At 34.9% G+C, this 25,936-nt stretch overlaps 1 protein-coding gene across 1 annotated transcript; it reads right to left on the minus strand.

Annotated features, from left to right (window-relative positions):
* Positions 1–24,332, minus strand: LOC133191918 (uncharacterized). The gene is made up of 3 exons (XM_061327678.1): positions 24,265–24,332; positions 3,728–4,123; positions 1–2,893 (listed from the first exon to the last, which is right to left on the minus strand). Exons 1-3 carry the CDS (start codon positions 24,308–24,310, stop codon positions 345–347), a joined length of 2,991 nt encoding a protein of 996 aa, XP_061183662.1. The 5' UTR covers positions 24,311–24,332; the 3' UTR covers positions 1–344.
* Positions 24,333–25,936: the final 1,604 nt, after the last annotated feature.

A 25,936-nucleotide genomic window follows, 5' to 3' on the forward strand; every position in this document is an offset into this window, starting at 1 on the left:
GCGATTGAACAAATTTGCACTAAAATGAATTCACATAACTGAAGTTAAAGAGCTATATAATTTTTTTTTAAGAATAATGAGCGAAATGTTTTGCTGCTTTTTTAGACAAGATAACAAACAGTTCAGTACCATACAATACTGAAGGCACTGGGCATCCATAAGGAGGCTAGCACTGCTTCACGAACGTCAAAAGTCGGTCGACAACTATCCCACAAATCAAAGTCTGAACATTTAGACAATGATTTTACTCCATAACTTTCCACCTTGCATCCTTGCTCTTCATCATATCAACTCTGCAGCATTGCTCTTTCAAAAATTTAACCCGATTTCTTTAGCATAAACAATTATTTCTTCGTATCTTTGAAATCTTTCCTATTTCGCATTTTCATCCTTTCCCGTTCCCGCTCGCGCTCCCGTGCATGCATCATCATCACTCGGTACATTCGCTCTCTTTCATATGGATCTTCCTCCCGCTCTTTTGGGAATTCGAGTTCTATCCCTTCTTCGATCAAATTTTTGACTATTTCTATGTGGCCATTTAGAGCTGCTGATGTTATTGCAAAGTCGCCCTCTTTTGTGGTATTTTCTGGAGTGGCCTTTTTATCCAACAGAAAATCGACCAGATGCCAATATCCATTTTCTGCTGCAATATGCAGAGGGGTTTTCTTGTCTTCTGCTTGGCAATTGACATCTGCATTTTTATCTAGCAACATGCTTATGATTCTTTGCTGATTGAAAAGTACTGCAAAATGGAGAGCAGTCCATCCACCAAGGCCTTTTGCATTGACAGGTATATCTCTTTCTAGTAGAGTCTTAACCAGTTCAAGATTTCCAAATGCACACGCAGTATGTAAGGCTGGCCAGTTATCTTGACATCCCTCAGGCTTTTGCTTTGTCATTGCATTCGTAATGGTCCTGACAATTCCTTCTATCCCAACACCAGTTGCTGCAGCTAGCATTGACCTGCCATCATCCATTTTGTAATTGTCTTTGATGTCACTTCCGCTCCAGTGGAGCTGACGTGTTGCACTTTCTCCCCCACATCTTATGGCTTCGTGAATTGGCAGGCTTCCAGTAGCACTCTTTATGGAATTTATATCTGGTTTTGACTTCAAAAGGGCTCTTAGTGCTCCATCATCTGGATTTCTGGCAGCTCTGTGGTAAACTGTAAATCCATCTTCTGTCTTCTCATTGACGTTTGCACCATTCTCTATCAAACTTTGCATGGTATCATGTGATCCATACACTGCTGCAACATGAAGCAGTGGGGCTTTGAGCTTCCTAACCAAATCAAATATCTCCTGCCCATATAGAACAAGAAAGTCTTCATCTGGTAATGGGTCAGTGGCAGTCATTGAAGCTCCTTCTTCTATCAGCATTTTCACAATTCTTCCGTAATTCATGCCATTCCCGTAACAGGCTGCAAACAGAGATATATAGAGCTCTTCCTTGAACCACTCCTGTTGTTTGATGTCTTTAAAATCATCATGTTTTATTAAATGCTTGATGGTTTGGTCTTGTCCATAGTAGCAGACCCAAAAGAAGAATGAACGATTATATTCTCCCCTTTGTTGGAGGACAGGTTGCAGACTTCCCATTTCCCCCATAAATTTGACAAAGGCTTCTCCAAATCGCACATCACATAGACTTGGATGTGACGCTATAAGTCTAACATTGCCTCTTAAAATTTCATATACAAGCCTTTGACTCAGTGCACTATAGTCTTTATTCCAAACACTTAAATTAGATTCCATAGTTATTGTGAAGTAACTTGATGTTCTGATGCGTTCATTCAAAAAATCTAAACTACAGATTTCCAGAATTTTTTGAGGAATTTTTCTAAATACGGAATCAGTAACAAAGAAAAACATTCTTTCATGGCAGAATTTCCAATGATGCAACTGAACTGGTTCAAGAAACACACCTGATAGAAGAGTACAAGCGTACCTCATCTTTTCCAAACTCACATCATCCGGTACACTTAAAGCCATTCTAAGTTGCCTAAAAATGTTTTGTTGAAATTCTGTATAATCTTCAAACCTCTCTTTGTCAAGTTCAATATTTCCATCCAACAACCCCACACATGCCAATGTGTAGTAAATGATTTTATCAAAACTATATACCTTCTGAAGCACAGTTTCCACCGATTTTTCAGGGTTTTTGAAGTACTGCTGACCTTCCATGTGAAAACTCTTAACACCTGCATAGAGACGGCTATGATAGGCATACGAGTTGTTATTAGCTTTCTCAATCTCATCCTGTTCTCTGTAAGATAAACCATGTTTTCCTCCACAGCAACCTTCTAGAATCTTCATCCTGTCATAATTACCAGGCTTGTACTTGTCTAATGTGAGATCAATTACATGTTGTGTTTGAAAAAGAGGACTTAATGTTACTCTTGGGTGAATTTTCTCCAGTTGATGCTTTTGAAAAGTGATGATAACTAAAGTATTAGGTCTATTTTGGACAGCAGTTTCGAGAATTTCATCGAGATGATTTATCCACTCTTCCACCTTTGAAACAGTGTATGTGGCAGGACCAAAAATCTTATCCATCAGTACGCACTGTTTTTTGTTAGGATTCACTTTGCGTCGCCATTCTTCATAAGAGTTGACAGTCACAACGGTGTATTGTTCCCTGTCTTCCTCATCTAATGCTATTCTTTCCCACTCATTCCTATGTCTCAATTCTGGTCTTGGAACGAGTCTCTCAGGTTTCTTGACAAACTTTATGAGAAGATGCTCAGCTAGGGCTCTCTTTCCATCACCAGGGAAACCTGTGATGGTGACCCAACCTCGATTCCATAAAGTCCTTCTGGCTGAGTAGTATGCACTGTACTCCACGAAGAAATCTTCTGAGTTTATTGGAGTAACATTGAAAAAATCATGCCATACTGCAAACAAAAAGTATAAATTTTGAACATAAAGGAATATTTTTTTGTCATAAAATTGTGAATTTTGTCACTAATTTATAACAACATCAACAAAATGCTGATAATTTAAGATATTAAATATATATACATACATAAATACATACATGTATATAAATATATATACATAGAATTATTAAGTCAAAAATTTTTCTTCTTGGGACCATGGTGTCCTGAAAATAATTTATCACTTCGTATGACCAAGAATATACATTTAACTTCTAGATATATCTTGATCATTAGAATTACATCAAAGACATAATAAATTTTGTACTAAATTAAAAATTTTAAAAACTTAACAGAACTTAGTGCTTTCTAAATAAGGCCAAACAAAAAAAAATATGTGTGGTTCCAGTTACACCTCCAAAAAAATTAGGGTAGGTAGGTAGGGTCTTTTTTTTTTTTTTTTTTTAAACAAAATGATTTTCTTAATTTTTCTAAATAATACCTATCACTCCTTTGCAAGTGGCATTTAGATGTGGTGTGATAATATACTAGTCAATATTGGTAGGGGACACCTACATGCTAGCTTGCTTTGGATTTAATACTATTAAACACTTACACTATGTTCTGCAAGGAGGCCGTCATTGCTGAAACTAAAACTTAAACCGGAGCCATTGATAGAAATCTGGGAAAATTCTTGAAAAAATATGAAAATTGCCAAAAAAAGTTTAGGGTCGGGGGTATAAAATAGGGATGGTCGGATAACTGGAGCCACACATATTTTTTTTTATTTGGCCTAATGAAATTTGTACTAATTTCATGATCATAAAATAACCATCCATGGCATAAACTTACAATTTAACTGTTCCTCACTCAGATAATTGGTGGTCTCAAGCACTATTGGTGGCCGATGAAGAGGAACAAACTCTTGCCCACTCTGTCTTGTTTGGGGAGTATTTGGTTCATTTGTCAAAATTACATCATCGTCCAGTCCGGTAGGTAATTGCTGGGGTTGAAGCATTTGGGCACCATGTTGCACAACATTGCTTAATGTCTGAAAAGTTTGGGATAAAAATCCTTGCCCTGTGAACCCTGAAGCAGTGTCTGACTGGGGAGTCACATTAGGTTGCACAACTGTGCAGTATGCTGGGGTTGCTGAGGTGCCTGCTGGTGTTGCTATTGTTGAAGGAATTGAGGAAAATGTTTCCATATTGTCCTCATATTCCTCCACATCATCAAAATCCTCATCATCTGAATTTGGAATTAGTGTTATTAATTATGATATTTATTAAATAAAGTTGACTACAGGTCATGAGTCTTAATATATGTAATAAATACCTTGTATGTTGATACCTTATATACATAAAATATGCATATTATAGGCCTAAGGTACCATACATATTTACTATAATACAGTATACCCATGTATAGTGTTCCCAGAAATTATTAAGGTCTTCCGCTCCAGGCGGAAGACCTTCTACTGATTCTGATGGTTAAGATTATTAAGGTCTTCCGTTTCCAACGGAAGACCTTCTACTGATTGTGATGATTAAGATTATTCTTATTATTCTTTTTTTTTTTTTTTCCTAGACGCCAACTTTGACGCTTCATATCTTCCTCATTTTTAAACAGATTTTGTTCAAATTTTCAGAGCTTTTAGACTTTACAAAACACTGTCAGAATACCGTAATACAATTCGGAAATTACCTTCTGTTCACGAGTTATTCCCCTTTGATTGAATTTAGCATGCCTCCGATTTCCAGACAAAGGCTCAGAAATGGTTATAATTGGAGCACAAAACGCTTTGAAATTGAAAAGAGGAAGCATTGAAGTTGTGCACATCGGTTTTTGTTTTTTGATTTTTGCTTTAAAAATGGCGCTAGAGAGGGGTCAAAAGTTAGAACGCGGAAAACAGCAAAAAATTTGACATATTTTCCTTTATATCTTGAAAACTAGAAATATTTTGTTAAGACATGTAGAACAAAAGTTGTGCATAATTGCAAGGGCTTTCATATCATACTATTTAAAAGGGGCTGGCCCCTATGATTAGGGATCTTGGGCCCTTAAAAGTTTTTGCTTTATAACTCAAAAACGGTAAATATTTCGATCTGGATCTTGGGAACAAAATTGTTCTTTTACACCTTTTTGATCTAATGAAAATGTTGTTTTGTTCGAGTATACCATGGGTATTGCGTAATACGTATTAGAAAGCAGGCCAGGTAAACAGGTAACGTTTTTCATTCGGCAAGGAAATCAGACCTCTTCATGTGTATAACTTAAACAGACTTGCTATCAATAATATACCCTGCGGTATTTAATGTTAATTTTCTTTTTAATAAGGTTTAAAACGTGGTTTATGGTTCACTATTAAATTATTTATTACAACTAGTCTTTCTTTTCTTCTTTTTTAAATTAGATTAATAGTGTTCAAAAGCGGAGAATATTAAATCTATCTTTCTACGTTTATTATTACAACAAACTTTGTAAGTGATTTTAAACTGTATGCATTGAATAATTCACGATCATTAGCTGTATGCATATTACGGTCTCCATGTTCAGCTCGATGTTTAGTTATGTAACCCAACGCGCGAATCCCACGCTGTTGATCGAGGTCACCAGTGTACTAGCCACCTGTGGCCATAAACAAAGCTAGTATTTGTGATCGCGTATAATGTCAATTTTGTACAAAGAGCTATTAATTAATGGAAAGGTATGTTTTTAATTATATCGAATCAGTAAGATTACTTTACCGATCTTTTATAATCTTAATTCCAAACACTGGTGCAAAAAATCATTTTGAATTTTAATCGCTGTTTTTGTCTGTTCACACATAATACATTTTAAAAAAAAAGTTGCTCTATCCCGTGTTGTTGTATTTTAATTCATCTGCAATTGTAATTGAATGGGGGCTTCGGTAAATAATTGTAATTACTACGCATGCTACGCACATATTATTTTTACCATCACTCTTGTGAATGTCCATTTATTATTTATAGAATTAAATAAACATTAACATAAATAAAAATTCCTTCAAATGTACTATAATTCAAGTCTTTGTAAGATAGCAAACAGTTTCATCCATCTCTGCCGCTTTGTGTCTTAAGTGTTGTAGTCCAGTCCTCGTTTACATACACGGTGCCACAGAGAGCCGCGGGCACCTCGATGTTGAAATACATTGTGTACTCTGATAGTTGCTCTACACCGCACAAACAACTAACGTGTACATGCAGTGTAGTAATTGGCAAAGATTGTTTGAAAAATATAAACTCGCATGTGTTCGCTATGAAGCATTCAGTTTAAAATTTTATTTACATGTAGATACCTTATAAGAACAAAATAAAGTAAATGTATAACACCTAGAACGATGTTTAAAAATTAAAATACAAATATCGTGTGCTCGGAAGGGAAGATGGCTTGAAAGGGTGTGTCTGTGAATGCTTGGATCTAGCAACACACTTCGCAAAAGTAAGCATACTTGTGTCCAAATTCTTTAAAAGTGGGGGCAATCCCCAATCCTCGCACCCTTCCTCTTTGAATCTAAAAATATATACCATACTGAGAGTTGTATATAGAGCGGGAATGTTATTTTATTAGTCCTTAAAGGCACAACTTAAGAAATGACTTATAAATTTTTTTTTAGCTAAGATTGTTTCGCGATACAGCTGTGATAAATCTTAGGAACTTCTAAAGTTATAACTTAGGCATATCTTAAGATAACTTAGGATTCCGAAACGTTTTTGAAACAGGCATGTCAAGCATTCAGTCAGATCTATTACGACGTCCATATTACCATATAAGAGAATGAAATTTTGTTTTGTATATAAAGTGGTTATTACAAATATGCGTGTTACAAAAATGTATGTTGAAATCTTCAAAAGCTATCGAATTATTTGCATACGTGTACTCGTACATATGAACATTGATCAACACTGATCAAGTGTATACCGGGACCCGGGATAGTCTTATTGTAGCTCTTGCTTTGTCAAATCATTACTTTCATACCCCTTGCATTTAAGAAAAACAATGTTTTAAAAAAAATAATAATCTGACATATAACAAGTATACATGTAGCGTGTGCAATTTATTTGGCTAGGGGCATGTACACACGTGGTTCGAAACTGTAGGGGACTACAAATGCGGCCATAACTAGTATATTTTTGAGGTGTTATAAAAAACAAATAATACTCACAAAAGCTTATAAAATTGCCGTTCTATCGATACCTTATATGCCATGTTTCATCCACCAACAACGCCACGACATCGATGAGAAATACGTTTCTACACGGGCATTTTCTTCGAAAAGGATAGGAAGTTAATGAATTAAAATAATTAATTCTTTTAGTTAACGCATTATGTTTACCTCTTTATTTGTTGTATGCAATAAGTATAGACCTTACTAATAATGACTGTTTGGTTGTCACACCTGTGCATGTGTCGTGTGAGGTACAGCGGTAAGGTAAATTACCGAGAGTCGCGATGTGCGGGGTGATTCGGAATACCCTAAATGACTGTGGTCCATTGAATTTCTACTAGTAAATCAACCTGTCAAATCTAACATGGGCCCACATAATACGACTAAATTCGTTTCATGAATGAACTGGTTCTTAACAAATATATGTACAGTATACACTATCTTTTCTTTAGATCTGTTTGTTTATTATTTTCAACCACAATCTGCAGTACATGTATAGTTACACGAAATCCATGCACAACGGCGCTACACCTGTCAATCAAAATCACTCGATATTGTGAACTCAGTCTGGTGTTACGGCAGCATTTCCGAAGTGATTCAAAATATTCTATCGGCTAATTCTAATTTTTCGCGTTGAATAATAATATTTTGGAACAAAGTTGGAATTAAGGCTGGAGCTGCATGCTGTGAATTTATCACACCTGCAGTCTGCAGTCTTCCCTTCTTACATGTATATGAAGCATCTGTTGAGTAATGAATCAGAGAGCATAATATGCGGAACAAGTTTGATTGAGATTTTTACTTTTCCTTTAAGATAAAATGATTAATAACATAATTTATGCATCTAATAGATACATATAAATGTACATGTATAGCTTTTTAAAAACAAGAATCTGTAATTGAAAATGTGAAAGTGAAGAGTTTAGGTAATAGTTCTTAGCCAAAATTTAATGACAGTTCATTCCTTCCTAGTTTCTATATAACTTTTAATTACGGCCGTGCCCTCTCCCCTTCAAAAGATGTCTAATACATGCTTTTAAATTCTGTTTATGTATCAAGAAATTTATACAGGTACTTGTGGACAGGATCCCCCCCCCCCCAAATTCAACCCCAATGTTTGTTGGACATTTTTTTCCACAAATTATATTTATTACACTTATTCATCATGTGTACCATAGGAAAAAATCGAGTACAAGTACCTGTGGAAATTTCTATTTGCCCCCCCCCCCCTTCCCAAGAAAACTGAAATTGTTTTCTACGGGCTTGACAACAGGTACTTGTGGACAGACCCCCCCCCCCCCCGATATTCAACCCCGGGGCTTGTTGGACATTTTTTCCACAAATTATATTTATTGCACTTACTCATCATGTGTACCATATGAAAAAATCGTGAAAACCCCAAAATAATCGTTCCACACAAAAAATGCCTCACTATGTATAGTTAAAACATTAATTTTTCATATTTCTTGATGAAATTAACATTAATAAAATCAACACAAAATTAATACCGAATTACATATCACTTGAATTTATCATAAAGCAGAAAATCTGTTCTGCGGGCTTCAAGGCCAGCTCAGGAACCTAAAGATGTCCTCATTTAATTTCCAAGTCCAGTACAGAACGTAAATTAAATGAAATAAATCACACGATCACTGGGAAGAACTCAAAGAAAGAAGACTCTTGAGGAAAAGATATTTTGATTCGACTTATAGACTGAAATAAACCGATATTCTCTTTTTGCCACTCTTTCCTGGAGCCCTGGGACTCTGAATGTAGGATCAGTATTTTTCTCACAGGTCCGTTGTACGGATTGTACGGGGGGGGGGGGGGCAGACCTTCTGAAAATAGTCTTTTGTTGTAGTTTTAATATGTAAATTTTGATTTAGTTGCTGCTTGCATCCTCCCCACTCTTTGTTTCTCTACGGTCATACATAGGCGAATCCCAGCAAAAATGTAATGACTCCCCCCCCCCCCTCCAACACACACTTTTTTTAAAATGTGTATTGCGATAGGACTTAAAATTGGAAAACATTTTCTGTATATCTCTACATCAAAAAATATAAAACAAATATTTTTTTTATATTTCCTTTTTAAAACAACATAGATAAATATGCATAGCTAATTAAATACTGAATTAAATATTTATCTTTGCAGACAATATGCTCTGGGTTATAGAACATGATGTGAAAGCGTATCGTAATGCACCTTGTAATCCTTTGGATTTTCAGATTTAAGGCCAATGCGAAAACCCAAAGACGCCGATATTTTATTATGCTACTGTAATCGAAGATCCGGGGGGCATACAGATTTTTGTCCTGTCCACCTGTCTATTTGTCTGTTAGACTGTGTTAGCCTCTTTGTCCGCAAAAACTTTAACTATGCCCATAAAATTTGATTGGTTGGAACTACTGCTTTCATATTTCTTATGTGTATTCCTAGTAACAAGGACTTCCTTCAGGTACCAACATATTTGACCTCTTGACCTTGAACTTGGAGTTTGATCCTCTTTCGCAAAATTTTACCAAACTATAACCTTGGCCAAAACTTTCGAACAGTTGGTGCTATGGCTTTTATACTTCACATCTGTATCCCTTGTGATAAGTCTCCTCCTTGGGTATAAATATGTTTGACCATTTGACCTTGACCTTGGAGTTTGACCAACTTTTAAACAACTTAAGCCTTGACAATAACTTTTGAATGACTAGTACTAGGGCTTTTATATTACATAGGTAATTTTCTTGTGACAAGGCCTGTCAATGTATACCTTTAATTTTGACCATTTTACCTTGACCTTTGAGTATGTCCTACTTTTGAAAAACTTTAACCTTGGTTTTAACTTTTGAACAGTTGGTGCTAAGGCTTTTTTAATACCACATGTGTATTCCTTGTAACAATTAAGACCTTCCCTCAAGTACAAACAATTATGATCCCTTGACCTTGGAGTTTGACCTTTTAAAGAAATTAACCTTGGCCATAACTTTTAAACTGTTGCTGCTGTGGCTTTCATACTAGTATATATTTCACAGTATATTCTTTGTTCAAGACCTTTATTTGGGTAATAACATTTTTTTTTTATCTTTTGATCTTGACCATGGAGTTTGACTTGCATTTGAGAAACTTTTAACTTTTGCCATAAGATGCCATATGGGGCATCAGTGTTTCAAAAATCACACGTTGTTCAGTATCCAAATCGGGCATAAAACATTTACAATGATCCTTTAAAGCAGTGAGTTGAACCTAATAAATTACGACTATAGAAATTATGATAATTTATTTCGATGTATGGTCTAAAAAAACGTTTATTATACCTCTGTGAAAACTAGCTTACAAGTGAAAAATCACTAGTAAAATAGAATTTGATTGGCCGAGAAAGTCACGTGTCCATCATGTTTGCCCTGCAACAAAACGTCGTGTTTCACGATTGTGACGTCACAATTAAACGAGTGAGGAGTTAGATTGTTTATAGCGACGCTGCTAACTTCGTTCGCGCGGTAACAACAACTAAAAATTCACCCCAAAAAATCACCTTAATTAATGGAATTGCATACAGATAGTAGATTAAACGTTCTTTGTTAAAATGTTTGCACTTTTCAAAATTCGTTTATGGAAATACAGCTAACATACGTCATGAGACGTCACAGTCTAGACGTTCCAAATGTCTCGTGCTGTTTGAAGAGGCGGATCTTAAAATTAAGTGAACAATGCACTCGCCCAACGGTCGCACCGTCAACATATTATCGTTGATTGATTGTGTCGATTTAAATGTGTAAAAGTGTAATGGTGTTTGAATGTTACTGGTGTGATCACACAAACTTGTCACGTAGGAATTTTTTTTTAATGAAGCGAGGCTATTGGTGTACCTGTAACTTACATCTCTTTCATATCGTTCTCATCAAATGCATGTTTGCTTTATTCATTGGATCTCCTTTGTAATTCCTGCATTTTGGTTAATTCGGTATTATAAACAATTTATTGCATAATAGTGAGGGAGACATAAGATTTCTTCGCAAATGAAAAATCATATTTCCCTCGGGCGTTGCCTCCGGGGAGTATGATTTTTCATGGGCGAAGAAATCTTCATGTTGCCCTCGGGGAATATGATTTTTTATGGGCGAAGAAATCTTCATGTCTCCCTCACTATCATGCAATAAATGCAAACTGTGAACTTGTCAATTCCGAAACACACAAAAGGGTATCGCTGATATCATACAGAGTGTATCATTGCCTTGATCAGGCCTATAGGAAGCAAATTCGGGGGGGTTGGGGGGGGGGGCAGCCATACATTTTCAGTCGACAGTTCAGGGGGCACTACTACCATAAATTTCCTGACAAGCAGAAAAAAAGGTTCACCAACTACCAAAAATTCCTTGACAAGCAAAAAAAAAGAAGGTTATCAGACGTTTTTATTGAGGTGGCACAAGCTATAGTATCTATGTCTACTATAGTAATCTATATATCGGCAAAATTATTGGGGGGCCCTCCCTCGGTTCCTACGGCCATGTTGATTAAATTTAGGGTCACTAAGGAAAGAATGTTTTGACTGGATGAATGGTCTGAAAGAACATGTGTTAACTTGTCGAGTCGGTAACACATAGATGGGGTTTGCTTATAACCAGAGTGTGTCATGGTTTGATGCAAGGTCATTTGAACGAGTTCAAGGTCATCAACGGAGAAACAACATTCCTTAACTGTCTTTCTACTGGTGAGACATTGCAAGTTGATACCCCTTACAAGATTGCTTATAACCTTAGAATGTGGCATGACCTTGACTCAAGGTCACTTCTTCCTGTTCGCAGCTCCAACGGAAGACCTACTCGTTGCTTTGCAACGAGCTCTGCTCTAGTTCTTATTATTCTTTTTTTTTTTTCCTAGACGCCAACTTTGAGACCTCATATCTTGCTCATTTCTCAACGGATTTTGCTCAAATTTGCAGGGTTTAAAGACGTTACAAAATTCTATCAGAATGCTGTCAATTATTTCAAAAACCCACTTCCGCTTTTGGGTTATCTCCCTTTACATGAAAATTTAGGTGGCTTCATTTCCAGACAAAGGCTCAGAGACTACTGAAGCTGGAGTAGAAATTCTACCGAATTTAAATAATAGAAGCACTGAAGTTGTGCACATCGGTTTTTGTTTTTCAATTTCTGTATTCAAAATGGCGCTAGAGAGGGGTCAAAAATTAGAACGCCAAAAAGAGCGAAAATTTACACATATTTTCCTTTTTATCTTCTAAACTAAAAATATTTTGATAAAACATGTAGAATAAAAGTTGTGCACAATTTTAAGGCCTTTCATTTGAGACCACTAAAAAGGGTCTGGCCCCTAAAATTAGGGATCTGGGGCCCTTTAAAGTTTTTGCTTTATAACTCAAAAACGGTAAATATTTCGAAATAGCTGCCGTAATTAAAGTTGTTATTTAACATCTTATTGATCTCAAGAAAATGTTATTTTGTTTGAGTCTTGTGTTCTAAATGAGCTAGAAGCATAACACATATACAGGTAAGTGTTTTCATTCAGCAAGTAAACAAGAGCCCTTCATGCGTGTAATTAAAATAAACTTACTATAAATAATAAACCTTGCTATATTAGATGCTAATATTCTTTAGAATCAGGTTTTTGAAGTATTTTGTGCTTTATTTCCAAATTATTTACTGACAACTTTCCCTTTTATTTCGTTTGTTTTCAAATTTGGATAAACCAGTCTACTAAACAGGGGAAAAAAGATAACCTTTTCTTCTTTTCATATAAAAACAAACAATAAAGTTAGAAAATAAAACAAAACTTTAAACATAGACTATTCACAGCCATTAAGTACACGCCTTTTACATTCACCTCGTGTGTTTACAATTATGTAACCCCTCCCTCGATAGCGCGTGGCAAAGGAGGTCACCGAGGATCAATCGGCGTGTGAACCAGCGACCTAAGGTCATACACAAAACAAATAGAATGGCCATTCCAAATACATTTTAACTAAGTGATGAGTGGATAAATATGTTGAATCTTTCAGATTATTTCATATCTTTGATTAAGTCGCAAATACATTTCGATTTATATTTTATTCGCTCAATTACAAGAAAGTTGCATATTTAGTCTTATAAACATTGCATTGTTGAGATAATTGCGCTTTGTGGAAAATTACTTTAAAATCATTTCGAATCTTTCATATGATTCCGTCTTACTGTTTAATTATCACTCGCTCGTTTTAATCAGCTAGTCTTAACTGCCTTTCACTTATTCACTTCAAATTCAATGCATTTTGAATGCCGAAAAGATCAGAAACAGTTTATTTATCTCTCTTATGTTATTATTTAACGAGTTGCTATTTCTTTCATGAACATTAAACAGGATGTATGTAATTAAAAACGATAATTGTATGTAGAGGTCACATTTTTAATTGTCAGGAAAATCGAAAGTAAAATTAAGTACTTTTGAGTTTGTATTATTTTCTTCCTAACTTACAATATTATTGCATACAAAATACTAGGTCGGACGCATGTAACTTAACCGCCTCAATATTTCACTTGTATTTGAAAATTCTATCGAGCGTCGAATGAATTTTACCCGTTAAAAAGTGTACCAAAAAAAAAACCCCTTCCTATGCAGTTTTCTTTGGGAATCAATTGGCTTAGATAGTCTACTCCGACATGTGTTGACAAAACTCACGCAATGAGAAGCCATACATTTCAAACTTGTGACCTCTTGGTCAGTGCATGTGAAGATTACGCATGGCAATTAGTGTCTGGAAAACGAAGTATGTTTTATAAGTGATTTGACAGGTTAAGATTTGTTCTCATTCCAAATTAAATACAAACACAAACCCTTTATTTTCTTTGTTATTTTATACCGTCAGTTATATCAGATAGATTGTTTTAAAAACGTGTTGTTTACGAAGATTAATCTTATGCATTTGTTTTATTTCATCTAATAAATTGAATTTACCCATGACACAAATTATTGGTACATGCATGTAAGTACGCGTAAATGCGATTTAATTTGTTTATGCGGAAGAGCGCCCAAAATAAATACACTTCAAACTCTGGAATTTCCCTATTTTACTGTTTAAATCATAGGTCCACTCAGCTGACGAGTTGTTTTAATAACGGTAATAAATTATATTCAAGTCCTGGCCAGCGATCGTTACGGTTGGTGACATTGCAATTAAACAGGTCGATACTAAGGTACTAAGATACTAATGGGTGTATATATTTTCACCTAATATGTTTTCATTGAGTGTTTTCATAAGAAGTAAATTGCTGGAGGATATCATGTTCTCCCTGATCACATCGATAGCGTGTAGAAACAGCGGTATATGAACACGCGCTTTTGTGTACAAAGCAAACGTGTAAACCAAAAGGATGGGAAAAAAACGACGAAATAAAAACATTTCTCTATTAACTGAAATTACTGTCTTTAGACAGATAAAAATAAATGATTATCCGCCTGAGAACATGTGAAAATCATACCCAAATACAATGTAACGAAGGATTTTGGGTTTAATCCCGAGTACACATTTATAGCAATGATGTGTACATGTACATGCAGAATACCTCTTTTTTTTATCCTTCGTCCATGTGTTCCTCCTTAACGGAAAAAATTATCAGTAAATTATATTATACCGAACGAGGTTGAAAAATGCCGAACTTTATTTCTTAAAATTAACAGCAATTATCCGACTTTTCTCATATCACTGTAAAAATGCCGTAAAAACTAAAACCGTCTGGTTTGACTTTGTCAACGAGTTTTAGATCGGGTTTGAGATTTTTATTAAATGTCTGGAGTATTTCGCTTATTCTGCAAGTCCGTATAATGAAAGAAAACACTGACAGATTTAGAGGTGGTTCAGGGTGTCTGTCCACACTGGCGGATTTAAGTGGGGCTTGGAGGCGCACGCCCCCCCCCCCCCCTAAAATTTTCAAAATATGACATGACTAATATTAATAATGCCATACTTTGGTTTTATAATTAATGGTCAATTAAAAAATGGTAATTTTATTTTATGATCAAGTAGCGGTTTTCTTAAAAATCAAGTCTGAAAACCTTGCATTCCCTAGGCTATGAATATTATCTCATAATTATTCAAAGCGGAAAACGTCTCCCGATTTCGTTTGAAGGGTAGACAGCACTTGTCAATTTCCTATGATGATGCAAAGAAAAATACTGCAATATTTAAAGGCTGGTCGAAGGTAAATAACATTCGGCAAACCTCGGCTGATTCCGTCACCTTCATCCAGATGAGGTACGAATCGGCCGAGGTGTGCCGAGTGAGGTAAATAAATGAATTTAAAATCAGAAGGTCTACGTTACAAACCTATCCACTGATTGATGTATTTATTTATCAAATGGTGTAACTATGCAGTAATTTACTTACATAGATACAAGACTTTTTTTTTAATGTCAGGATATAGGTTAGGATGGTCACAGACGAGTGTAACTTCGACCACCTGGTTAATTTCGACTGTTCATAAATACCTTAAAATTATCAGTTTATCACCTCTAAAAATATCTTGTATATACAGAAAGACACAGTGGATATTCCTGGCGTGAAATTTATCAACTATGTTTAAATTTGCAACTTAAATTCATACCTTTTAAATTTATAGTATTTAGTTTTTACAAATAAAATGCAAATCAGCTGAACAGAAATCGGCCGAAGTTACCCTTTGCATGAATACGGCGTCAGCAGGTAACTCAGTTCGACCAATGAAAATGACGCAATGCTATTTGTTACCAGAAAAAAATCATGACTACCATCCGTATAAAAAAAGTATTAGGATAAGTATTATGTACAAGAATACTCCGTAGAAACTAGTTCTATAACCGTGGAAAAAATCATGTTTTGTTTACATGCGGTTTAGATGCCTGCGCATATATATATTTGTAGCATGCCTTGACAAATCGGTAAATTATATATAGTCTCTAGGCACCTGGTGCACTTAATGTCTTCAAATTAGGTACATTTTGAAAATTGCTTTTTTTTCTTTTTCTCAGCATTTTTTCACAATCTTTTATATTTTACAACAGAATAATTTAGATTAATATATATGTATTTTTTTTAATTAGAGATGACGCGAATAATTTCATTTATATTTGCACATCGATCGAAAATACCCCGTGTGCAGTTGAAGTTACCCAACACACATATCTTGTAAATCGAACACATTTATTTTATATCATGACGAATAATAAATATAACACAATGTAATCTGAACAATAAAAGGTATTCCGAAGGAAAAATAATCCATAAATGTTGAACATAATACATGTAATAGGCAGTGACATACTTGAACAAATCTAAATATAAAAAAATAATCGGACGGAATTACACCACCCTACCCTACAGTGTATCTGTCATATATGTATAATACTTATAAAAACAAACGTTGCAATATTTAATTTTTCAATATTCAGATATTCTTTGTGTATCATTGTGCTTCGTTTATTTCATACTACTATAAAGGGAACTGCACGTTACAGCGTGTTTGTTTATATTGTTTCGTTGGCTGCGGTGGAGATACATGTGTAGGTCAGTGAATGGAATTTAAAAAAAAAAACAACAACACTTTTTGGAATAACATTAGAGTTACATACAAATATCAGGTTGACTAGCATCCTTGCTGAAATAATAATGATTCAGAACGACTTCTGACATACATGAAGTTCGGAGATTCACGAAGTTCGGAGATACACAAAGTTTCTGCTTTCTCAAGAGTAAATTTGAAATAAAAATTATCAAATGATTAATAAATTTGTACATTATTCTTAAGCAGACGTGAAATTCCTACAAAGACTTTAGAGTATTGTAAGTTACAAACTTAATTCATATCTTATAGGCTTTTGTGTAAAGGAAGTAATCAATACAACTATTTTTGTGTCTGGTTTTACTGACTCTTAAAATTCACGAAAACCCAGGAGCTTCCGGGGGCTTCGCGCCCTGGGCCACCACCAGGGCTTCGCCCTGGACCCACTGGGGGCCTTAAGGCGGCCCCCAGACCCCATGCCTGAACGAAGTTATCCACGCCCCCCCCCCCCCTCACAAATCCTTTATCCGCCCATGGCCCCCTTTTGTATCCAAAATATACACAAGATTTAATAAATCAATTTATAATGTGGCTTTGGGCCCCTACCCCGACACAAAACTGGTCGGGCCCCCTTTTCAAGATTCCTGTTTCCGCCACTGAAAAAGAATGTGTTGTTCTCTTGGATGTCGATATCTGAATTATGTTTTATTTAAACACCTAGTCTTATATATCATGGGCGCCAATAATAGGACGATTATTTGTTTTTTAAAATAAAGTGGTTCTTACTGGTTTTACCAGGTACATGTCAGTACAAGTGAGGATGGAGCTTTATAGAAGCAGGTGATGAATTCCGAGAGAAAGGCACTGCCTATTTTATATACATGTACATTCTTAGGGACCTGGTTTTCTGAAGCGATCTCACTGTTATTCAAAGACCTAGCTAGAAATTCTCTCTCTCTCTCTCTCTCTCTCTCTTTGAAATGCAGGCCCGTCGATTGTAAAAAGAAAAAATGACAAAATAATTTCAATTTTTAATAAGTATCTCATCTCCCAAGCCAAAGACCCAAGTAAGCTTTTGCTGTTCATAATTCTTCATCTTTGTTTGCTATATTGGTGTATATAAGCATTATCGTCGTTGTTGTTCTAAAGCTACTCGTAAATTTTTCTCATTTTTATCTTATCAAGAACCACTGGACCATAACAACGAAAATTAACACAGAATATTTTTGGTAAAGTTTTGTTCAAATGAAGGGTCACATCCTCTTTTAACGGATACATGTAGAAGAAGTTAGATGGGGTCCAGGCGCAGATCAAGGAATTTTTTTCCACGGAGGGGGGGGGGGGGGGAGAGAGGAGGGGATCCCAATAAAAAAAAAATATTTCAACCCAGAAATTTCTTGACGAGCCAAAAAAAAAAAAAGAAACTCTTTTCCCAAACGTGAAATCCTATTTCGTGTGTGTGTTTGTGTGTGTGTATGGGGGAGGGGGGGTCATTGACTTTTAAAGCTTCATACCTAAGACTTTTCATACCATTTTAACACAGATCCGCGTTTTCGAGGAAGGGTCCGTGTTTTCTAAAGGGGGGGGGGCATGGTCAGTTTTACTTGTTAGCTCACCTGAGCTGAAAGCTCAAGTGAGCTTTTCTGATCGTCCGTCGTCCGTCCGTCTGTCTGTCCGTCCGTCTGTCTGTAAACTTTTCACATTTTCAACTTCTTCTCAAGAACCACTGGGCCAATTTTAACCAAACTTGGTATGAAGTATTCTTGGGGGAAGGGGAGTTAATTTTTTTTAAAATAAAGGACCAAGTTCCCTTACAAGGGGAGATAATCAAGAAAAGACAAAAATAGGGTGGGGTCATTAAAAAATCTTCTTCTCAAGAACCACTGAGCCAGAAAAGCTGAAGTCATGACCCCCGGGGGTAGGGCGGGGCCACAATAGGGAATCCAAGTTTTACATTGAAATATATAGGAAAAATCTTTTAAAATCTTCTTCTCAAGAACCACTGGGCTAGAAAAGCTGAAACTTATGTGGAAGCATCCTGGGGTAGTGTAGATTTTAAATTGTTCAAATCACGACCACTGGGGGTAGGGCGAGGCCACAATAGGGAATACAAGTTTTACATTGAAATATATAGGAAAAAACTTTAAAAATCTCCTTCTCAAGAACCACTGGGCCAGAAAAGCTGAAACTTATGTGGAAGCATCCTGGGGTAGTGTAGATTCTAAATTGTTCAAATCATGACCCCCGGGGGTAGGGCGTGGCCACAATAGGAAATACACGTTTTACATTAAAAATCTTCTTCTCAAGAACCACTGGGCCAGAAAAGCTGAAACTTATGTGGAAGCATCCTGGTGTAGTGTAGATTCTAAATTGTTCAAATCATGACCCCCAGGGACAGGACTGGGCCACAATAGGAAATACAAGTTTTACTTAGAAATATATAGGAAAAATCTTTAAAAATCTTCTTCTCAAGAACCACTGAGCCAGAAAAGCTGAAACTTTTTTTGGAAGCATCCTGGGGTAGTGTAGACTCTAAATTGTTCAAATCATGACCCCCGGGGGTAGGGCGAGGCCACAATAGGAAATACAAGTTTTACATTGAAATATATAGGAAAAATCTTTAAAAATCTTCTTCTCAAGAACCACTGGACCAGAAAAACTGAAACTTATGTGGAAGCATCCTGGGGTAGTGTAGATTCTAAATTGTTCAAATCATGGCCCCTGGGGGTAGGGTGGGGCCACAATAGGTATTACAAGGGGGGAAGTCTGGTAATGAACAGCATGGCCAAAGTTACTCAGGTGAGCGATGTGGCCCATGGGCCTCTTGTTTAGTATATACATTTAACTGCCCCCAACCCCCTCTAGATCCGCGCATGGGGTCATTTGAAAATAGTATTCTCAAGAATCCCTGGACTAGAATGAGAAAATTTCCAACATAGCATACATTCATTTTTTTCTTTTTTCAAATATTGATTCCAGGGAGAAGGTTTGGGCCGGAAAGAGTGTTCATAATTTAACAAAGGAATTTATATATCCCTCCAAACGAAGTGTATGGGTTTGGGGTGGGGGTGTTTTGAGTCTTTCGGAATCACACTGTCCGTCTGCCTAGCTGTCCGTCTGTACGTGATAGTTCGCCAAGGATATTATAACTTTGTTATGAAGAAACTGGAAGGTCATACTTGGTACAAAGATTACTAATGATCCGAAGGTGTGTCATGGTTTTGATCCAACATCATTCCAGCAAGTTCAAGGTCATTGGAAAAAAATAGCAAGTATCATACTTGATACAGAAATTGCTCATGACAAAATTAAAGGGTTTGACACGACTTTCATCCAAGGTCATTCCTGTAAGTTCAAGGTCACTGACAGAAAACTGTAAGATTACTGTATGTGTTATAACTTTTGAAGCTCATACTTGGAACAAAGATTGCTTATGATCCACTGGTTTGAGATAACATAGTACTAGACTGGCAGAAGAAGTGGCAAAATTCGTGCCTGGATTATAAATTTATAAGGGGTGGGAGGAACACAGGAAACTTTTTCTCAGATTGCTTGAGATGGGTTTTCCTGACCTTGAACAAAGGTTTTTTCGGCAAGTTCAAGGTCACTGGCAGATAAATATTTTTTTTTCCACATGCTATAACTTTGTTAAATAAAATCACTGGAAGCTTTTACTTGATACAGAGATTGCTTATGATCCAAGAATGTGTTTTGACCTTGATCCAAGGTCTTTCTGGCAAGTTCAAGGTCACTGACAGAAAAGTGCAATATTCTTTTTCAGGTATATCTTTGTCATTGGGTATCACTGGAAGCTCATAATTTGTTCAAAGGTTGTTTTTGACCTTAACATAGGTCATTTAGGCAAGTTCAAGGTCACTGATATAATAAGTGTAAAATTCAAAAAGGTCTAGTCGCCCACGTGGCGCAGTGGTAAGAGTGTCTGCTCTAGAGTCGTGGATTATGGAGTTGATCCTTACGTCGCAGGTTCGAATCCCACTGTGGGACGCAGAGACTGATCCTTCGGATGAGACCGTACAAACTGAGGTCCCGTCTGGCAGTAGGTGCTGGCACGAAAAAGATCCCTCACTGCTAAACGGCCATGTGTGCCGAGTATAGGTCAAAATTTGCAGATCTCCATCGGCAAATGGTGGCGTCTCCATATGATTGAAAAATTCTCGAAAGGGGCGTTAAACAACATACAAACAAATAAACAAAAAGGTCTATACTTTTGTAATAGAAAAAATTGCATGCATTTGCATTTCACTGAAAAGATGATAAATATATCATCCAGAGTGTGTAATGGCCTTGACTTAAATACGAGGTCACTTAGAATATGATGTTTTGGATGAATAGTCTGAAAGAATACGTGACTGTGATTTTTTTTTTTTTATGTCGGTGACATAAAGATGGTGTTTGCTCTTAACAAGCTGCAGAATGTGTCATGACTTGACGCAAAGTTATTTGGACAAGTTCAAGTTCACTGACAGGGGAATTTTACATTCCTTTGCTGTCTTTCTACTGTTGAAACATTGAAAGTTGATGCCCCTTACAGGATTGTTTATAACCTTAAAATGTTGCATGACCTTGACTCAAGGTCGCTCTGTCCTGTCCAGAGCTCCGACGGAAGACCTATTCGTTGCATTGCAACGAGCTCGGCTCTAGTTGAGAATATTTTCATGAAGTATTTTGAAATTAAAATATTTTTTACTTTGAAATCAGTTTTTTTATAAAATGACAATACTTGCTACTTTCTTATTAGTCCCTTACCGGTCTGTCTGTCTATCAGTCTGTCCCACTTGGTTTTCTGCACTTTTTTCCTAAACGCTTGCAGATATTGAGCTGATTTTTGGTATGTGAGTGTATCTTGACGAGTTACAGATCAAATTTGCATTTCGTTCCGCTTCATTGATTTTTGACGGAATTACGGCCTTTTCAATTTTTACGGGTTTTCCGCAATTTTCTTCTAAACGCTTGTAAATATTGAGCTGATTTTTGGTATGTGGCTTTACCTTGATTAGTTATTGATCAAGTTTGCATTTCGTCCCGCTTCATTAATTTTTGACGGAATTATGGCATTTTCAATTCTTAAGGGGAACGGAACCAGATTACACTTGCCGGTAGGGGACTAGTATTGCTAATGCAATACTCTCAGAATGCTTGTTTCTTATGCAGTTTTCATGGATAACTCACCATTTTCTTTGTATACTTACGGTCGATTGCTAATGTTCAAATTGAGTGCTTTTGAAAAAAGAAAGCCTATTGCAGATGTTTATTATCAAAGAATTGCAAAACTAGCGATATTTCTGTAACGCTGAGTATTCCACTGTCTATTATTGATTCACATGGGACAAAATATTGAAAAATGGAAAGGAAATCGACAGAGAGAAAGCTGGTAGGGCTAAGAATGAAACCCCATTTTTCTACATTTAGTGCTGTTCTTGGCTTATTCCCCGAACGCCTACTCGCCAAAATCAACAACTAATTATCACACCCAATTAAGGGGTACAGGTAAACTTACCTGTATGAATAAATTACCTGAATTTCAATGCATATAAACGGAACAATATGTCAAGTCATTTTTAGTTCAATATATCCTGTAAAATGTTTTTTTTTTTTTTTTTAGTTTTTAATTTTTTTAAATTTATTTATTTATCTATTTTATTTTATTTCTTTCTTTTTTTTCCATTAAATAATTTCTATTTCTATCTAAGGGTATACAGTTAAGGTATTTCTACCCTCACAATTTATGGGTTTCTAAGCAGAAAAACTGCATTTATTTTCACTGAATATAGTTTAAATTAATCAATAATCGCAAAAGATATATAAATTGCCATATTTTTTCTAAGACGTGAGACATAAAAAACAAAAGTGTATGTTCAGCATTAAAAAATCATACATTTTTAGTAAACACTATAAAAAAATTACATGTATATTAAAACTGGTTCAAATGGATAATTCGGATGCTGAAAGTTCCAAAATAATTGGTCTGAACATATTTTATTGTCTATAAACTTTACAACTGGGATTGGGCAAAAGTTCTTAAAACTTAATACGCCCTCTCCCTACATATGAATTACGAGTATACCAAACATATTTACATATATGGGTTTCAGCTTAAAATGGACAAAACACAGAAAAGCATAATTATCAAAGGAACATTATACAATACACAAGCTGTATAGGATTTGCAAGAAGTAATTATTGCATCAACCAAAACGACCTGACTTTTTAATAAATGCATGTTTGTACAATGGAAAATAAGTATTCGTTTTCAACATCGTTTAACGTTTCATCTCCCCAGAGTAATGTGTGAGTATCAACAGTATGTAATTTTCCCATTCGCAGAAATTTATCGAAAAATTCTTTTCTGGCTTCTGTATATTTTTTGCACAAGAAGAAATAATGATGAGTGTCTTCCACTCTTCCACAGGAACATAAGGGACTCAAAATTATATTACATCAAAAAAGATGGCTATTAAGTACACAGTTGTGTTGAAGCCTTGTATGTAATATATTTAAGCGTTGATTTCCGTAACTGAAGTAAGAGGGTGGCATAGTTTTATTATAAGAAATAGACTTCTTAAAAATAGATAACGAGGAAGAATTTCTTACAACAAGAGGTGTAACTTTCCAAATATGTTCTGATGCTAAAGGACCCCCACTTCAAGTTCAAAAAATTTCCCAACAGTAGTATTTAACAGTTTGAAAAAAAATTATAAACTTAAGGTACAATAATATTAAAAGTTCAATAATACACAGCAATGTATAAAATATGTTTTGATAATATTTTGAAATTTTTTCGTTTAAATTTAAACGGGGGGATATTTTTTTAATGGAAAAAAAATGAAATTTCATATTTTTATTTGATTTATCAAATATTGGTTATCCAGGTAAACAGGTAAATCTACCAGTACCCCTTAGAGGGCCCCTTAATTGAGTGTGATAATTACTTGTTGTTTTTAGCAAGTAGCTGTTCGGGGAACACGCCCTGTTCTTAATGAGCAAATATTCAACTCTTCTTTGATCTGTGAATGTTAGTTTACTAGGCTATAAACCCTTTTCCTTAACTGAATTCCTCTCCTTTTTTAAATATTTTGTATCACACAATACAAAGTAAGCAGTGAAATATTCTGTGTTTCAGAAATATAACCAGATTTAACAGTCCCTTGCTTACTCTTTACTTAAATAGACTTTGTATTTTCAAAAGCAGTAATTTTGAACATCAGCAGACAACAGGAAGTATATAAAATAAATGGGAGGTTATATCTATGAAAGCTGCATGTATCATAAGAAAGTAGGGGGTATTGTCATAAAATAAAAATAGCAACATTAAATTATATTGTATGTTATACATCCATTATTTTAGATAAACGTATTATTAAAAAAAAAATCTCAATAATTTCTGGGAACACTGTATATTAAGACTAATTATAAGGGCTTCTGAAGTTGACTATATGATAATTATTCCATTATCATATGGGATTTTTTTTTCATGTTTCTACTCTAGGTACATGTACACATTTTTCACTTTAAAACATTAGTCAGCAATCTTATGTGCTTATGTAAACACTGTAACGTATATTTTAAATGTCATCCCAAACTGTGAAACATATATAATATTTTATGATAAATCATTATTAAATTCTATGGGGCTATAGAAAATAGTTACAAGTAAAACATACCACTGTCTTCATAATCAGCTGTTGTGAATACAATATTTCCACTCATTCTTTTGCCTCAGCTCCTAAAATAAATTATACTAAGTAACATGATAAAAAAAAACTGCCCATTCAACTTACAGATAAGATAAGATAAGATAAGATATGTTTCAGTGCCCAAATGAGCATAAAGAGAACAAACTTACAAGAGAAAGGCCTAAAATATAGTTGAAAGAAAAAGAAAAAAAATCATTTAGACATACATGCACCTATATAAACATGTACATATAATAGACATATGACTCTTCAATGTATATATACATATATATACACATACATATATATACATATATATATATATATATATATATATATATATATATATATATATATATACACATACATATATACACACATTGTGGTAGGGGGCATCAACATAAAATGACAATTAATGCACATGCATTTTCAAACTTAATGTTTATAAGATAGAATATATAAAAAAAAAAAAATGCAAAGTACATTAGTAGTAAAGACTGAAGTACACATGAATTGAAAAATTATGTATTTTTTAACATTTTTACTTTTATTATTTTTTTATGAGGTTTTTTCTCTTAATAAAAGATTTGGATAAAAAGTCACATAGTTTAAATAATATATTGTGATCTTCATTTGTCATAATCCATAAAAATTTTTGATTGTTGGACAGAGTGTTGAAATTTTTATAATTGTCGCTTAAAAAGTTGAACAAAACTTTCCTTTCTTCATTATATAAAAAACAATTTGTAAGGAAATGGATTTCATCTTCAATACAATTTGAATTACAAAGAGTACATATCCGTCGACTTCTTTCTAGAGGGATCTTTTTCCCATTAATATCTTTTGTATATTCATATCTACCACGTTCAATTCTCAGTTCATGTGCACTTATTCTGAATTTACACAGTATTTTCCTCTGTTCAAAAGACTTTAAAGACAAGTATTTCTCAATGGCAAAGGTATTCTTCAACAAAAAATATGTATCAAGTTTTCCATGTATTTGACCCTCATCATGTATTTTAAGCCAGTATTGGTAAAAATGCTTTTTGATAAGTTTTTTCAGTAGTCCTTTAAATGTGGTCATATTTAACTGTTTACATACAAGTAAATTAAGGTCTAGTTTGTTACATAAAAATTTAACAGTGTCATACCAGTTATTGATGTCAGACTGACTAAGATTTTTGCACTCATTATATGCACAATGTAATAAAGATGATTCTGACATATTTTCTAATCTATGCCAATAAGATAGTAAACTAATGATGATTGAACAAAACATGGGTAATCTACCAAGTTCAGACAGAATAGCAATATTTGTACTCTTAAATTTTTACCAACACCAAGAATAAATTTACAAAATTTGATATTCAATTTCTCTACATCCCAATCTTTATATATAGTGTAAATGTCTTTATTTTTTTCAATGTTGCATTTAGATAACATGCCCCAAATTTCACAGCTGTATAATGATATTGGTTTGATTAAGTGGTCAAAAAGGTGTAGCTGAGTTTTTATAGATGGTTCTGATGATTTCATATCTTTGTGGAGTTTGAAGGAGGCTTTCAAAGCTTTTTTAAATAATGTTTCTTTTGCTTCTTTAAAGGAGCCGGATGAATATAGTACTATTCCCAGATATTTATACCTCTTGACACATTCAATT

Source organism: Saccostrea echinata, unplaced genomic scaffold (assembly GCF_033153115.1).
Source record: "Saccostrea echinata isolate AGI-Se365-2 ecotype Australia unplaced genomic scaffold, CSIRO_AGI_Sech_v1 ptg000025l, whole genome shotgun sequence".
NCBI lineage: Eukaryota > Metazoa > Mollusca > Bivalvia > Ostreida > Ostreidae > Saccostrea > Saccostrea echinata.

What these genes read in the sequence shown, in the direction of transcription:
- LOC133191918 (XM_061327678.1), bottom strand. Translation starts at nt 24,310, where the DNA reads ATGAGTGGAAATATTGTATTCACAACAGCTGATTATGAAGACAGTG. An exon ending in AGCTGATTATGAAGACAGTG is followed by an intron (nt 4,124 to 24,264) that starts GTATGTTTTACT and finishes TTCCAAATTCAG; the next exon opens with ATGATGAGGATTTTGATGAT. An exon ending in GAGTGAGGAACAGTTAAATT is followed by an intron (nt 2,894 to 3,727) that starts GTAAGTTTATGC and finishes TTTTGTTTGCAG; the next exon opens with TATGGCATGATTTTTTCAAT.